This window comes from Akebia trifoliata, unplaced genomic scaffold (genome assembly GCF_017979445.1).
Source record: "Akebia trifoliata isolate Shusen 1 unplaced genomic scaffold, ASM1797944v1 Contig00312, whole genome shotgun sequence".
Lineage (NCBI taxonomy): Eukaryota > Viridiplantae > Streptophyta > Magnoliopsida > Ranunculales > Lardizabalaceae > Akebia > Akebia trifoliata.
The window spans coordinates 1,212-17,686 of record NW_028236959.1 but is presented as its reverse complement, the minus strand read 5'-3'; the positions used below and the strand labels follow the sequence as shown (position 1 = coordinate 17,686).

General features: G+C 34.8%; 1 protein-coding gene, 2 long non-coding RNA genes and 1 other non-coding gene across 5 annotated transcripts; 2 read left to right on the top strand and 2 right to left on the bottom strand.

Moving 5' to 3' along the window:
• Positions 1-2,355: 2,355 nt before the first annotated feature.
• LOC147381649 (small nucleolar RNA U3) lies at positions 2,356-2,579 on the bottom strand. The gene has a single exon (XR_015174448.1). It is a non-coding gene; the product is annotated as a small nucleolar RNA U3 (small nucleolar RNA).
• LOC147381648 (uncharacterized) lies at positions 2,378-5,045 on the top strand. Its single transcript, XR_015174443.1, has 4 exons — positions 2,378-2,539; positions 3,992-4,220; positions 4,318-4,476; positions 4,577-5,045. It is a non-coding gene; the product is annotated as an uncharacterized LOC147381648 (long non-coding RNA).
• Positions 5,046-8,358: 3,313 nt separating this feature from the next.
• LOC147381647 (G-type lectin S-receptor-like serine/threonine-protein kinase CES101) lies at positions 8,359-13,342 on the top strand. Of its 2 annotated transcripts, none has more exons than XM_086430128.1 (7): positions 8,359-9,719; positions 10,443-10,553; positions 10,660-10,856; positions 11,664-11,874; positions 12,276-12,513; positions 12,685-12,835; positions 12,933-13,342. In XM_086430128.1, the coding sequence occupies exons 1-7, from the start codon at positions 8,474-8,476 to the stop codon at positions 13,236-13,238; spliced, it is 2,460 nt and encodes an 819-aa protein (XP_086286254.1). In that variant the 5' UTR covers positions 8,359-8,473; the 3' UTR covers positions 13,239-13,342. The 2 variants fall into 2 exon arrangements, with proteins under 2 accessions (XP_086286254.1, XP_086286253.1); XM_086430127.1 differs by having other exon boundaries at positions 8,360-9,719; positions 10,651-10,856.
• Positions 13,343-14,939: 1,597 nt separating this feature from the next.
• LOC147381646 (uncharacterized) lies at positions 14,940-15,884 on the bottom strand. Its single transcript, XR_015174447.1, has 2 exons — positions 15,555-15,884; positions 14,940-15,280 (listed from the first exon to the last, which is right to left on the bottom strand). It is a non-coding gene; the product is annotated as an uncharacterized LOC147381646 (long non-coding RNA).
• Between the last annotated feature and the right edge of the window lie 591 nt (positions 15,885-16,475).

The following is a 16,475-nucleotide window of genomic DNA, read 5'->3' as shown; positions in this document are numbered from 1 at the left end:
ACCAACAAAATTTTATAATAAAAATACATTCATCCACCAACAAAATTTTATATAAGTAAAAAACATCCTCACAAATGTCTAATACATAACTTATATTTCATAAAAAGCATCGTATCACATATAATAATGTTCATACAAAGTTCATTTATAAAAATAACATAATTCACTTAAACAAAACTCTCTAATTAAGATAACTACTCATCTTCATCGTCCAACACCTTCCATGTTTCACGATGCTCTCTAGATTTGACAAACGTGTTGAACACAAGATTATAAAGATGACTCTCATTCTCCAAATTAGTTATTTATATTAATATCTTAATACAATTAGGAATAGACGAGCCATTGTTAGGTTATTTTCCAAGTATAGTGATGAAGGATGATGTATGCAATATAAAAGCATTATCCAATAACAAAATTCAAAATATTTTATTACTTATTCAGTCACATTCCTAAAGTTTTAAAGTACAACACAACCATGAAAGATGTTGAGAAGTAACAAAAAAAGTAAAATCCTACAAAATTATCTCACATTCCTTCCCACACCCTCCCAATATATAGGAAGGAGTCTACTAAACAAATCATGGTACTGGCCAAATATAGCTATTCAAAATACCCAAATCATGTTATTAGCAAAAGGTCAAATAGTGATGGTCCCGATTCTTGAGCGAATTCTTGAAGATTGGTGAAGGATAGAAAGAGGGGTTGAAACCAACTAGCAAAAATTCTTAATACCCAACAAAGATCAGATATGGCAAATGAAATTTGTCCAAGGCTAAACCAAAGTTTTAAAAAGAAGAAAGAATAAAGAGATATGGGATCTCTTGCCAATCAAACACGAATTTTGTTCAAGTTTACTTATTGAACATTGATTTTGGTGGGCATTCAAACTGTTCACAATATGGTTAGACTTCACTAGTGTTAGCCACAAAATTAGTTTAAGCTAAGAAGCATATGAACACATAATAATCAACCAATATGCTCATAATTTTTTTCCATTTTGGAATTTGAAGTCTATTATGACGTAATGTGAACAAATGCCCTTTGTGGCATCTCGATCGAGATGTTGATATTAATTCGGAATACCAAATTCACATCAAATATTCTAATGTGACAAACCAATCAATTTACTATGATATAAATAACTTAGAGGTCTTGGATCATCATTATAGAGATCACCGTCACAAAGAAGAGACCGGATCTTATGCACCTAGGGTGGAGGATTGAAAGCCTCTTCCCACACCCCTAAAACATGCCACGTAAGCCCCAATCCAAGGAATTAATGCCTAAAATTTCTCCTATTCAAAATTTCCTTGGATTGTGGCTTATGTGGCATGTGTTGAGGTGTGGGAAGAGGATCTCAATACTCCACCCTAGGTGCATATGATCAAAGACTAAAACTTGGGTGGGCTGGCCCGAACTCGACTCGAGGCTGGCCAGAATTCGACCCGGGCTCAACCCAATTGATGGGTGAGCCTAGGCAGAGTTATGTAGAAGATGAGTTGAGCTTGGATTTGAATAATCTCAATCCGACCTCAATTTGGGTTGATGGTTCGATCAACCCAAGTCAACTTGAATCCGATTCTATATACTAATGTATAAATATTTGTATATTAGTTATAGATTTTTTTATTTAACTTTTTGTTCCATCTTGTTATATATTATGTCTTGTTGAGAATTTGATATTATTGTGGGATTAGGTTTTGAATGGTTTGTCTAAATATTCTCTCAATGATTAATTAATTGAAGGTTGCATGTAATTTTATTTACTAATGATTTTATTTTTTTATGTTGTATTTCATTTTAAAAATAATATTTTATTTGATAATGGAAATGAAATGAAGGTTATTCAACAAGCACAACCCGCTCGAAATTACCTAACTCGGGCTGACCAGAACTCAACCCGATTTTAGAAGTTCAAACTCAGGTTGAGTGGGGCTCAAGTTGAGGATTCTACTACTTGGGTTGACCCTAGTTTTACCTAGGGGTGCAACTTAATTCGGTTCAAACCGAGAACCGAACCAAACGGTGAAATTTGGATTGGTTTGCTTCGGTTTAAATTGATATCGATTTGATTTCGGATTTAAAAAATAAAAAATCGATAAATTCGGTTCGATTCTCGGTTCAAGTAATATAAAAAATCGAACCAAACCGAAAACCGAAATAATATTTATTTAAAATAAAATTTATATTTATATTTATATTTCATTTTTACAAAACCTCTCTCATCTCTCTCTCTCTCTCGCGCCTGTCGCCTCTCTCTCTCTTTCTCTCTCTCTCTCTCGTCTGTCGCCTCTTTCTCTCTCTCTCCTGTCACCTCTCTCGTTTCTGCACCTGCTGCCAATCGATTACCAGCAGCTGCCACCGATGATCTCTCTATCTCTCTCTCTCTCTCTGCGAGTTGATAACGATCCTCTACAGACATGGTCCAAGATTTGAATCAGTGGACCAGTTAGCCGTTAATCACGCTTTGATCGCACAATCATGACTCATCCACCAGACTTAGATTCCTGTCTCCTTAGAACTCCAGGATACAGAGGTACGAGCCTATAGAACATATCCTGTTCAAGTAAGGTCTTTGAAGCCTAGAAGCTATCGAATGATTGTCTGAAGTAGAATCTGGGTTCTTCTTGTTTTCTCTAGTTTATTCTTTTAAGGACCCAAGAAATCTCTATCTCTCTCTCTCTTCGGCTGTGACCTGTGGTTGCGGCTGCGAGTTACGATCAAACCCTAAATCTCTTGGCAGAAATGAAGGAACTCTTCGCAACCCATGGAACCGAACCGAACCAAACCGTAATAAGATCGGTTTGGGTTGGTTCAGTTCTGGTTCTCATATGCTGGAACCGATCTTGATCGGTTCGGTTCTAATTTTGTTTTAACCCGAATCAAGTTGCACCCCCAGTTTTACCCTCCTAGGTTGAAGCCCTAATATAATCTAGACTCCACATAGAAACCACCCCTTTTGCAACTCTAAAACTCACAAAATATACACTCAAGTTAACAATGAAATAGCTAGACAATCTATTATTATTTTTTTAGCTATCTTGTAATCAATTGCAGATATTCACATGTTATTGAATCAAACATGGTTAATATGATTATGATCTATTCTTTTGTGAAAATTTTCTTTTTTTGTACCTAATTGTTTCCTTGAACTGAGAAATTAAATAAAGATTATTATTTTAGAGCAAATTTCAAGATTTACAAAACATCAATGAAGAGACTTTCAAGAAAAGAGTTAAAGGAGTTCAAAAATGAGATTGAACTAATTGCCAATCTACAACACACGGATCTTGAAAAGCTTTTGGGTTGTTGCATTCAAGGAGAAGAAAAGCAGCTAATCTATGAGTACAGGCCCAATAAAAGCTTGGACTTCTTCCAATTTGATTTGTGATTCTTAATTTCAACTATACATATTTATTTGATTTTATGTATGTCCTAACTTATCTATAGAACATGATTTTCTTTTATATTTTTTTTTATTTTATATCTTCAAGTACTTTAATCAATGTCTTGGATGATGGTATGGTTCATGATAGAGTTAAAGAGTAAAATAGGATGAATGTTTCGGACCCAATAATTGGGATAAGGTGCACATGATAATATAAATGCAATGCATGAAAATACAGTTATAAAAGACAAACATGGAAATAGCATAGGAATCCGGATCCCGAGAGGTATCCCGATTCTATAGAATAGAAAAAGTATTTACGTGGCATGCATGTTTTGTTGAGAGTTTAAAACACATTGGGCTCCTAAGCAAGCCATTCTCTATAAAGCATGTTGCCCTATGTGTTTAATCTCCAACTAAAATGTGCCATGTAGACACCTTATATTGGTAAAGGAATGGGACACCACTCTGTATTGCAACTCAACTCATAACATATTTTTGTTCTATTTATTTAGTTTTATTTCTCTTTGACATGCATAAAGTGTATACAAAGCACAACTTAGTGTCTATATGTCCACATTTTAATTTGCTTTGTGGCAGATCCCATGGGAAGGAAGCTACCAGATTGGAGGAAACACATCAACATCATCGAAGGGATTGCGCAAGGACTTCTTTATCTTCATTAGTATTCAAGATTGAGAATGATTCATATAGATTTGAAAGCCAATTACATTTTACTAGACGATGAAACGAATCCAAAAATATCAGATTTCAGCATGGCAAGAAATTGTGGGTTGAAAGAATTTGAAGCAAATACAATTGGGACATAGTAAGAAAACCATCATATTTTATATTTGTTTATGTTTTTGCACATGCATGTTTACACTACTTTCTAATACAATTTCTTTTTAAATGGTTGAATTTAGTGGTTATATGTCTCTTGAGTATACAATGGAGGGAATTTTCTCTATGAAGTCAAATGTGTTCAACTTTGGAGTGTTATTGCTTGAGATTTTGAGTGGCAAGAGGAACACTATGCTAGCTTCCATAATTTTAATCACCATCATCTCAATCTCATAGGATATGTAAGTAGTTAATTTGAAACCTTAATTTATTTTATTAGAATATTTGATTTTTAAGATTTGAGTTTGATTAATATAAGGAGTGAATCTTAACTTGCTTCAGACATGGGAATTATGGCAAAAAGGTGTAGCTGTTGAGCTAATAGATCCAATGTTGAATGCATCGTGTCCCGAAGAAAAGATGTTGAGATGCATTCATGTGGGACTCCTATGCTTACAAGATAGTGCCAGAGATAGACCCATCATGGTTGATGTTGTTTCTATGTTTGCTAATGATACTATGGCTTTGCTAACTCCGAAGCAACCAGCTTTTTTTTATTGGAAGAAGTGTAGAAGAGGCCCATTCACACAAAGGCAAGTCAGAAAAGTGTTCCCCAAATGGTTTGACCATTTCCGAGATGGAGGTGCAGTAGGGTTGGGAATGTGTTAGGCATTAGTCACACCCAACAAATTGTTGATCCATATATTCTTCATTAAGCATTTTCAATGTTATTTGACTGGAGTATGGACATATTATCATAGATTAGGTTGATTATATTTTTATGGAAAAGTTTAAAACATGTTCCAAGTGGATTTAGAACATATCAAAAATCAGTTCAGGACCAAGTTGAGTCCCATAGATCCAATAATTGTATGGTGTGTCCAATAGAATTTGATGTGCTGTCAGAAATCAGAATTGTATTCTGCACACAATGTCTTGAAACTAAAACACATACAAAACTGGATTTTTCAAAACTATTTTTAGGTCTTTTAGGCAAGAGAATACTATGCTAAATGATGATGGTGCATTGGTTCTATCTAATCTGTTCAAGGCATGTTAGATAAGATATGATCAAAATAATTTCATCATGTGTTTGGATAAAGATTTGAGATAGTCCTAAGTTTTTGAATTGATTGGGTACAAAAAATTAATAGGATATAAATGATCAAAAAAATAAATAATGTCTTAAATCTGTTATTAAAAAAAAAAAAGCCTTCAATTTTTTCCTCCAAAATTATTGTCTTTCACCTTTTGGGTAAAGATTCTTATTTATTTAAAAAACCCTTGATTTTTTCCTCAAGGTCTTGATTTTCTTTTCCCAAAAAACTCATAAAGTCTTAACCCTCATTTTATTGGAGTTTTTTTTTTTTTTTAAACTTACCAACTGGGTGTTGGATTCTCCTATTATATGAGGGATGAGGAATAGAGATTGCAATTTTTTCACTCTAATTAAAAATTCTTTTGCTCACAGAAATTTGGTACCAACCAATGACATGTGCCGATGTGTATTGAATGCATCCTTAATTTACAAAAGTAACCCTTGTGTGCTTGACGTGGCAAGCACTGAGGAGTCTGTGAGAAAGAAAAAAAAAACCACTCCTGTATAATTGGATTTGGGTTCCTACTTCTTATATGGGATGGATATTTTCAGTTTTGTAAGAGGAATATTAGAGATTAATTTCAACCACAGTTTTTCATGGAAGTATTAAAAGGATCTCATCATCGTTCATGGCCAATCTTGTCAAACAATGTAAATCTTGTATTTCTTATTTATTTCCCTTCCAAGAATAAAGACCGATAAATTGTCAAGTTGGTTCCGTTGAGTTTTGGCACTGAATTACCTCGAAATCTAAATTGGGTAAATTAGATAGAGTTTCAAGTTGAAGAGTTTTAAAACTATGACATATAGCATTCAGAAATGGGTCTTGGATAATACCTCACCTTAGACATTTATTTTAATTGGGCTTCTTGTGGAAGAGATTTGCATTTGAGGAGTGCTTTATTATTTTATTACCAAACCCTAATTCGTCTTTGTCATGTGAGAGTTTTGCATTGAAAAGGTGAACTTTCCTTGTCATCCAAATCTAATCAAAACTGACTTATTATGAAGCAAAAAAGAGTCCTACTCCTATTGACCTAAGGTGGAGGATTGAAATGCTCCTCCCACACCTCAATACCTGTCATCACTACGTGAAAAGGGGGTAAATTCAATGTCAAGGTTTGATAAATTTGATTAAATCTAAGTAAATTCGACGGACCTTAACATCAAATTTACCATTTTTTCACGTAACAAAAACTTAAAAATTAAAATCTAAAATATTTCATTTTCATAATTTTCTTGGATTGTGGCTTACATGTGTGGGAGGAGGGTTTCAATTTTAAATTTGATAAATTTTTATTGGTCAAAGGGTGGGATTAGTCCAAGCAAAATTCTATGGATCACATGTGAGGTGGAGGAATCGTTGACTTTATAAAAAAATAAAATAAAAATTATAAATTAAAGATTTTTAATTCAGATCCATTCAAACCGCTGACCCATGAATACTTTGTCTATCATTTATCAAAGGGGGGTGCAGATTTATGATCTATCAAAGCAAGTAAAACAGCTAGGCTCTAACATGTGAGACAAACCATAATTTGAAATTTAGCCGAATCGACTTAATTTTATTCGATTTTGAACTGATTCGTATTCAAAACTCACTGGAATTAGCTTCAAATTACCTGAGCCAGATCAAAACTTTATTTATTTGAATATTTTTAATCTCAACCATGGGTCCATGACTTGAGTATCTCCTCTCCATCAAACTGGCAGTTGAGATGAGAGTTAAAATATAAAATTCCAAACTTCTACAGATTAATACTATTTTTTCTTGAGAATTAATGGTAGCATCGCAACCATCTATTTGATGGAGAGCCTAGGGTCCAAATGATGTTTTCATATTGACTTAGGATCTAATATAGTGTCTCATTCTTATAAAATAGAAATGGTGTATATGTGGCATGTTTTAGTTGAAATTTAAAATACCTCGCACTGTTAACCAAGCCATGCATATAATTCAATGCGTTTATTCTTCAATCAAAACATGCCACGTAGAGGACATTGTGACACTTTCATATTTACTTCAAAGTACTAAAACTTTGAAATATCTATAAATTTCAGAAAATACTGGACTGCTTTCATTAGATACTGCATTCAACAATGTGCTGATGTGGCAGTGTAGAGAATTCTTATTTTTTTTTACTTGTATCTCAAGAAAAGAAATCTAGGGTTATTTGTCCACTGTCACATCTTTTTATTACTGGTATCTCAAGAAAAGACATCTAGGATTATTTGTCCACTGTCACTTCAGCACAGTGTTCAACGCAATGTCCAATCAAATTAGTGTAGCACGATATATATTTTTATTTTACTCGTTCAAATGTCAACATTTGACTTGATAGGCTTTCGAGCCAATTTCGATTTTTAAAACTATGAGCCAAAACGTCCTTTGGGATGGTGGGATTTTTTAATGGGAAAGGCTGAACTGATTTCGTTGGACATTGCGCTGATGTGCTAATGTGCCGAAAACCATTGATTTTTTTGCATTGTATCTCAAGGAAAAAAATCAATTATTTCATCACACTGCCAACTCAGAACAGTGTCCAATATAGTCAGCTTAGAACGACTCTATTTTAATTTTTCACCGCATGTGAGCCACATATATTTAATGTTTTTTTTTTTCCCTTTACATGTACAGTTTACATTTTATCCAAATTGTCAAGGAAAAATGCTAACCTGACTTCCTACATCATTGCATTGTTGGCGTGGTGGCGTGCAGAGAACCATGAATGCTTTTCTTTGAGATATATACGAATGATGTATATATACTCAAAAGGAAAATTGGTGATTCTCTGTAAACACAGTGTTAAAGGCAGTGTTGGAGGAAGTCAGCGTAGCGCGGCTCATGACAAAATAAAATATAGCCTTCGTGGGAGAGCGTCAAACGTACTGGCGGTAGGTACTGCTGTAAATGGAAAGATATTCCTAAACAGGAATGCCAGCCAGCCTAAGAAAGAAAAGTGATGCTCAACGTTATAATTATATATGCAACTTACCTTAGTCAACTACTTTGCTTGAAGATCTCATTTAATTTCTTGACACACTATTTAACACTAATAGAAGAAATCGAAAGTATACCCTTTTTTTCTCTTAATTTGGATCATCTCTCACAACTGCACGCGTTTTTGTTCATAGCGATCATGAAGATGATAATCCAGATCAACAATTGTACAACACTTGTCCTTTTAATCATTTTCAATTTCAATTTCTTTTATATGGCACCATCACCAACTCAGGCAGCAGCAGTAGACTCCATCACACAAGGTCAACAACTAAGGGATTGGGAGACATTAGTTTCTGCGAGAGGGACCTTCGAACTAGGCTTCTTTACTCTCGGGGCTTCCAAGACCCATTACTTAGGTATATGGCTCAAAGACCAACCATTTTACACCAAGGCCGTATGGGTCGCCAATCGCGACACACCATTCCCCGATTCCACAAGTTTTCTAACCATCGACACCACTGGAAAATTGAAAATTATGTATGGCGGTGGCAATAGCTCCATCGTGTTAAATTCCGAGGGTGCAACAACCTCAATGAGCAATGCAACCTCCGCTACTTTACTAGACTCCGGAAATTTTGTTTTAACAGCACCAAATTATTCCAATGGAACAACAGGAGGAGGGGTGCGGGTATTGTGGCAGAGCTTTGATTATCCTACCGACACACTTCTGCCCGGGATGAAGCTTGGCGTGAATTTTAAGACCGGGCAGATCAGACGGTCACTTACTTCGTGGTTGAGCGACCAAGTTCCCGCTTCGGGGGCTTTCAATCTCGACATGGACCATAACGGTACAAGTCAGTTGGTCATCTTGCGTCGAGGGGAGGTTTACTGGATGAGTGGTATCTGGGATGGTTATAACTTTAATGCCTTACCAACCAATCCCCTATTGGTATCCCCAGAATCTCATGTTGATCATCAATTCGATTTCAAATTTGTGTCGAATAAGGATGAGAAGTACTTCACTTATTCTGGTACGCTTAGTAATTCTTCCATTTTAATATGGGTGTTGAATTCAAAAGGCCAAATACAACAGCTCGATCAGCTCGTGGGTGCAACTGTCAATGCTCCATTAATTGAATGTGAAAGTGAAACTAAAGGAATTCACACCATTGGGTGTGTGGGTCACAAAGCGTCAACATGCAGGAGTGGTGAAGAGTACTTCATGCCAAGAAGAGGTCAAATGTTAGGTATGGGTACTGGGGACGATGATCCAAGTCTTTGTCTCAGTGATTGTGATGCCAAGTGCAGGAGTGACTGCTCTTGTGTTGCTTATACAACTGACCATGATAATGGGACTGGATGCACCTTTTGGGATTTGGCATCAAAGTTCGATGGGAAGAACGATGGATCCGATATTTATGTTCTTCTTTCGCGACAACAAGGTACGCTATCTTATAATTAAACTGTGACCTGTTTGGAAGCAGATATATATAGTTGGGATGAAAGTTTGCAACTCATAGAAGAGTTGTTATATCTTGGGGTACAACTCTCATTTTCAAGGAGTTACAACTCCTATGAGGTGAGAGTTAGATCTTATTATTAAGTGAGAGTTGAAGATAACTCAAACGAGAGCTCAATATAAAGAAAACATCATCATCATCAACCTATAATGTTTTTTTATCAGTATCAACCGATTCAATTTTATCATGAATTTGTGCGTATTTGGGAGACCCTTCTACATTTTTTAACCTCATGAAAAACTGGTTTGAATCTGAAATTTTTGGACAATTCAAACCATTATCAAATATAGGTAATTTTTTTCCTATATCGTTGGTAACTCCAGAATTAGCTCATTTTTGGTGCCATCATGAGCATGACGTACTAAGTGGTTATAACATCCACCATGTTATTCATACGAGCCCTACAAACCAAATAATAATTTGAGGCATGAGGCCCAATTAACGAAGGGGTAAGAGGAAGATGTAAATGGATTGTGATCGAGATAGTCAGAAAAGAATGAAGGAGAAAGCTAGCGCTTAATTAAAGACAATGGATGTTGCCAAGCCAACCAATTATAGTAAGGTGTAGATGATGATGATGTTGTACAAGAAAGAATCTAAAATTTTTTGATGTTAAATAAGAATATTGTTCAATCTTCAATGTAGGAAAGAAGTGGTGGATATGGCTAATTGTTGCAATGGCAATTACAATTCCTTTGGTAATGGTCCTTTTGGCCTACGTATGCTACTCGAGATGGAAAAAGCTCAAACTAAAAGGTACTCTCACGTAATCAATAGATGAGTAAATGACTATAGTTAGAACCATATTTTGACTAATTAAAATCATTTTTCCCTTATTAATGTACCCAATCAGGAGAAACAGAGACAAACCAAGGACAGATACTACTCGAATCAGGAAGTCTATCCTCTCAAAAATTTGGAGATCCAAATATGATTGAAGGACACAATAGAAAGGGCCATGAGTTGATATTATTCACTTTCGATATCATAGTGTCAGCCACAAATAACTTCTCATCTACAAATAAGCTCGGAGAGGGTGGATTTGGACCAGTTTACAAGGTAACTTTTTTTCTTTTAAAGAAGTTGGTTGGTCTACTTGATTGACTGCTAATATGGGGCATATTGCATATGCAATACCCATTATGCCAACCTTCTAGTGGGGTGAGTGCGTAAATTGCCTGATACTAGCAAATGGGGCATATATGCAATACCCATTGTGCCGACCTTCTAGTGGTGTGTGTGTGTGTGTGTGTAAATTGCCTGATAATGCTAGAAAATGGAAAATAAAAGAGATGCAACCAACTTCTTCACCATGAACAAAAATCACAAAATTAAAAATAAAAAACATAGAGAAGTATACTCACGATAGACATACAGACCAAAATCACCTTGATCCATGAAGAAATTCTTAAATCCAATGGCCAAAAATTTACCCAATATATTAAAATGCTCAAACTCAACAGCTAAAAAGCACTAATCATTGCTGATTGGAAAGTTGGGCCTGTGCAACGTGGTGTCTCAGAGATTTCAATGTTGAACTACTGATATCGACTTAGTAGCATTAATAAAGTCTGGCTTGAAGGTAACCAACTAATTATCAATCTACCACGATGATTACTGCATGAAGAACTTGACCACTTATCATTGGGATCAAGCTCCAAACCATATTAAATGTGACCTTTGAGTTTACTGTGAAATGGAGAGTCCATTGCTGTTTAACTTGTAATCCATTGTTGATATATGCACTTTCTTGAATCAAACACAATTAATAGGATTGTGATTTACCTACCCACTTATTGAACTTTTCGTTTTTATATCTTCCAAGTCTTCTTAACATGAGAAATTACACATATATTATTATTTCAGGGGAAATTACTCGAAGGACAAGACATAGCAGTTAAGAGACTTTCTACAACTTCAGGACAAGGGTTAAAGGAGTTCAAAAATGAGATTGTGCTAATTGCCAAACTCCAACACACAAATCTTGTAAGGCTTTTGGGTTATTGCATTGAAGGAGAAGAAAAGATGTTAATATATGAGTATATGCCGAATAAAAGCTTGGATTCCTTCCTCTTTGGTTTGCAATTCTATCAACTATATTCATTATTTGACTTTCTTTACTTATTTATTTGTGAAACTCAATTATTTTTTATATTGCCAAGTACATTAAATGCGTGCCTCGACTACGTACTGATATTTAAATGGTGAAACATGGTTAATGTTGCCGACCCCATAAAGTTAGAAAAGGCATGTAGTTGTTGTTGGTGATGACATTAAGTGCATCACAAGAAATTCAATGATTTTGGCTGACTGAGATTTCTTAAATACCTAAAATTCTTAATGCACTTGTCAATATAGAAAGCAATTGTAGCACACAATGGCACATCGTTTGATCTATTTGTTTAGTTTTCTCTCTCCATAAAGAACGAATCAAACACAATTTCAGTATATAAATGTACAATTTTTTTTCTGAGGCAGATCCAAAAGGAAGGGAGCTATTAGATTGGGGGAAACGCATCAACATCATTGAAGGGATTGCACAAGGGATTCTTTATCTTCACAAGTATTCTAGATTGAGGGTGATTCATAGAGATTTAAAGGCCAGTAATATTTTACTCGATGATGAAATGAACCCAAAAATATCAGATTTCGGCATGGCAAGGATTTTTGGGTTGAGGGAATCTGAAGCAAATACAAATAGGATTGTTGGGACATAGTAAGCAAATTAACCACATTTAAAAGTCTATATATCACATACTCGTTAATGCATACATACCCACACAAGCATACATCTATATATAGTTGTGACTGTTCATTCACACACTAACAACAACATACATAAGTTGTTTTCCAATGCTAAGATATTTTGTTTAATGGTCGGATCTAGTGGCTATATGTCTCCTGAGTATGCTATGGAGGGCATCTTCTCTGTGAAGTCAGATGTGTTTAGCTTTGGAGTGTTATTGCTAGAGATTGTGAGTGGCAAAAGGAATACGAGCTTCATTCATTTTGAACATCATCTCAAACTCATTGGATATGTAAGTTACTAACATAAATCCTATTTTTTCATATGAACACTTGATTTTCTGTATTTGACTTTGATTGATATAGCAAATAAAATTTAACTTGCATCAGGCAGGGAAGTTGTGGGGAAAAGGAGCTGGTGTTGAACTAATGGATCCAATGTTAGATTCATGTCCCAAACACAAAATGTTGAGATTCATTCATGTGGGTCTTCTATGCGTACAAGAGAGTGCAATTGATAGACCCACCATGTTAGATGTTGTTTCTATGTTTGCTAATGAATCCATGCTTTTGCCTACTCCGAAACAACCAGCATTTTCCATTGGAAGAAGTATTGTAGAGGTTGATTTACTTAAAGACAAGCTAGATAATTGTTCCCTCAATGGTCTAACCATTTCTGAGATGAAGGTTCGGTAGCAGTATGGGTTATTGTGATTAATTGTATTTATTAAATACTAATAAGTGGAAAGTTCATTTGTAACTTAATTACAAATATGAATTATAAAAATATTTATTGATAATTTTGAATTAATTAATAACAGAGCATTATGAGTTGTGACTTAATATAGAAAGGCTTTTAATAATGAGCAAGTGAAGCCCCAGTAGGGAAATCCCAACTTTCACTTTGTTTATAACCTTTTAAGGAAAGTCCTACATTTTCACTAATGCGTCATTCTTAATTTTTTTTTTTGTTTCTTAGTGCTTTCATTCATTCTCAGTATCATAACCTCGCTTTTCTTAGTAATGAGCATGTTGTGTCTTGGTTGCACAGTATACAACTCCATAAAGAATAGCAATCTTACTATCATTTTAAAAAAAAATCGTTAATTTTATTTGAATGTGTCAATCACATAGAACTTCAAAAGCACACCTATTTCAATTATCCACTTAAATTTTACGGATAATATCATAATCTATATCTAAGATGCTCATGGTTGGCTGGGAAGATGGAAATAACTTGGGAAGAAGGTATTAAGCCCCCTATGTCTTTTGACCATAATGAAATTGAGAAGAAACGAAAAAAAGTTCAAAAGAAAAAGTAAAGAGGAAGGCAAAGAAACAGGTAGCTATGTTATATTTTATGTGAAAATCTCATACTATTTGGGTTTTGGAGTCACCACCATTCATTAAGATTAGTGTGTGAATGATCACCTAGAAAATAGATCTTTTTAGAGACTCAATTTCTAAAGAAAAGTGACTCCCAAGGTATTGAATCAAAGGTCTAGGTAAGGAGACTCGATTAGAGAATGGGGAGGGTGTTAGGCATCCCATTCTCCCACCCTTGGGTGGTTAGCCTTTCAATTTTGCCACTTTTGAGGATTTTCATGAAGGAGTTAGTATAATGCGAAAATGCATTCAAGTGGGTTCATGATATATAAAGTTTTAAATCTAAGCTTAAGCCATTTTTAAAGTAGACCAATGTCCTAGGTTGACACAAGTAACATGAGAACCCTAGGATAAAGCCACTTACTTAAACAAGGAATGAAGCTACTTGTGGGCGTGAATATGAAATAATAACCTACTTTTGTGTGTGTGGTACAATGCAATGTAAACTCCATATGCCATTTTTTCCATGGAATACTCCAAAGGATGGAACTTGATTTTTACAAAGAAATATGGGATTATCTCATTAATTGAGGGATTCCCTTGACATCCTTTTTGGCTTAAAAGAGTAGTGAAAGTGATGCGTGTATGGAATGCACCCTTACATAGGGGGAAGATGTTGGCAATAAGACATAAGAACTCACCTCATAATGGATAAGAATTATTGGGTCTAGACCCTACGAAGCCCTCTCTAATGTATACTACATTATAATGCGCAATAAACGATTGTCCAAAACAGTCGTTTTAAAAGGAGTCACGTTTAATCTGATAAATGTCAGAAAAAAACGACTGTCAATGACCGTCATTTTTCTGGATTTATAATGTAAAAAAAATATTTTTCTGATTTCATAATTTGATAATAGAGTTGTCCTAAACTGACTTCGCCACACAGCTCTCAACACTATGCTGATGTGGCAGTGGGCCATAGATTTTTTCCAGATCTTTGAGGTAAAATCTGAAGTGAAATACTGAATAATTATTTACATAAATAAATAAATAAATAACTATTCATAATCATACCAAAACAACACCCTACCATATCCATTGATTAAAGAAAAATTAAATATCATAGTCAGTGTGAAAAGTAAACAAAATTCTCCCCATAAAATTAAAGAAAAAGAAAAAAGTATAGGAAGAAAAAAAAGAACTATCGGAAAAAACATGCCTCAATACACGACCAATGTGTAATTTTGAAAATGGCAGAGAATTAAAGCCTTAGCCATTGATCCGCATCGATAAATCTCAATCTCATAAGAGGTCTTGCATCTCTAAATCTCAATTTATTCGACCACACTACCCGGTGTCTCTTATGGGCTCCTTCACCCCTACAGTCGTACTCTTTGAACACCGTAGTCCTGAAAAATACAAAATTATATTCCATATTGAAGAATTATTTTCAAAAAAATATTCAAAATAGCTATAAATCCAATTTTGTACAAAATTATTTTTATCATATAATATATATATTCTACAGTCACATGTGATATCAGTAACTGTTTTTTGAAATAAAATTACCTAATAATAAGTAAAAGATGGTTAATTTCATCAAAATACATAGTTGATTTAGTAATTTTTTACTATACAAAACTTGAAAATTGATTATCTCATTAGGGGATCATCAACACTTACTCGCGTCTTGATGAAGTACTCATATCATTCCATCCTAAGGGATTTATATTGTTGAAACAGCACTGATAATATATTGTGCTTGAGAAATCCCCCCAAGCACTTCCCAAGTAGACATCTCCAGTTCCCTCAACTTTATAGTTTAAGAAAGAGAACCCTGTATTCTCATCCGCGAAATTCCTACGATGAGCTGCGATCGCTCCAAAGCTTTTGGCCGTCGAATGTAGAGTACAAACCTATCAGAATCAGTTTTAGATTTGTCATGTCCTCTATAGCTTTTGGAATGTCGTTTTCATTGCTCCAAAGTGCTTCTGCTACGTGCTCTTTCTCAAACCTGCCATATCCAATAAACTCTAAATGTCTGATTTGAGAAGAACAAGATCACCCAATATAGGTTACACATCTTTCATAGCATAGAGGATCTGCTTTAGTTTGAAACCCCAAAATTACTTATTAAAATATAGAAATTAAGCCTACTTACCAACGGAGATCAAATCATTCAGTTTTTGGAGATCCACATCTTTATTAAGGGGGCTCATTCCATATAATTTTTGCTCTCTGCAAATTTCAGGAGTTCAATAATAATCATAGAGAATTTACAAAAGAAGAAAGAAAAAAAAAGTTAGTAGAAAGTGTAATATTAATGTGAACCCACATGATTTCATTTCCTTCCCAAATTCTCTCCTTCGTTCCTGTGCTTTCCTTTCCTCCTCAACAAGAGACTTTAATATGCGCTCAATATTTAGTTCAGGCCTTATACATGCCCCGTTTTTGCCGGACGGTCCATAGGGGATTCATCTGCTTCCAGAAGCTGGTGATGATAGATACAGAAAATTTTTATTAGAACTAAAAAAAAAATGAAAAACCAACCTAGTCAACTATCTCTTAAAATGATCAAAACCCCCTATACATTGACAATTTATG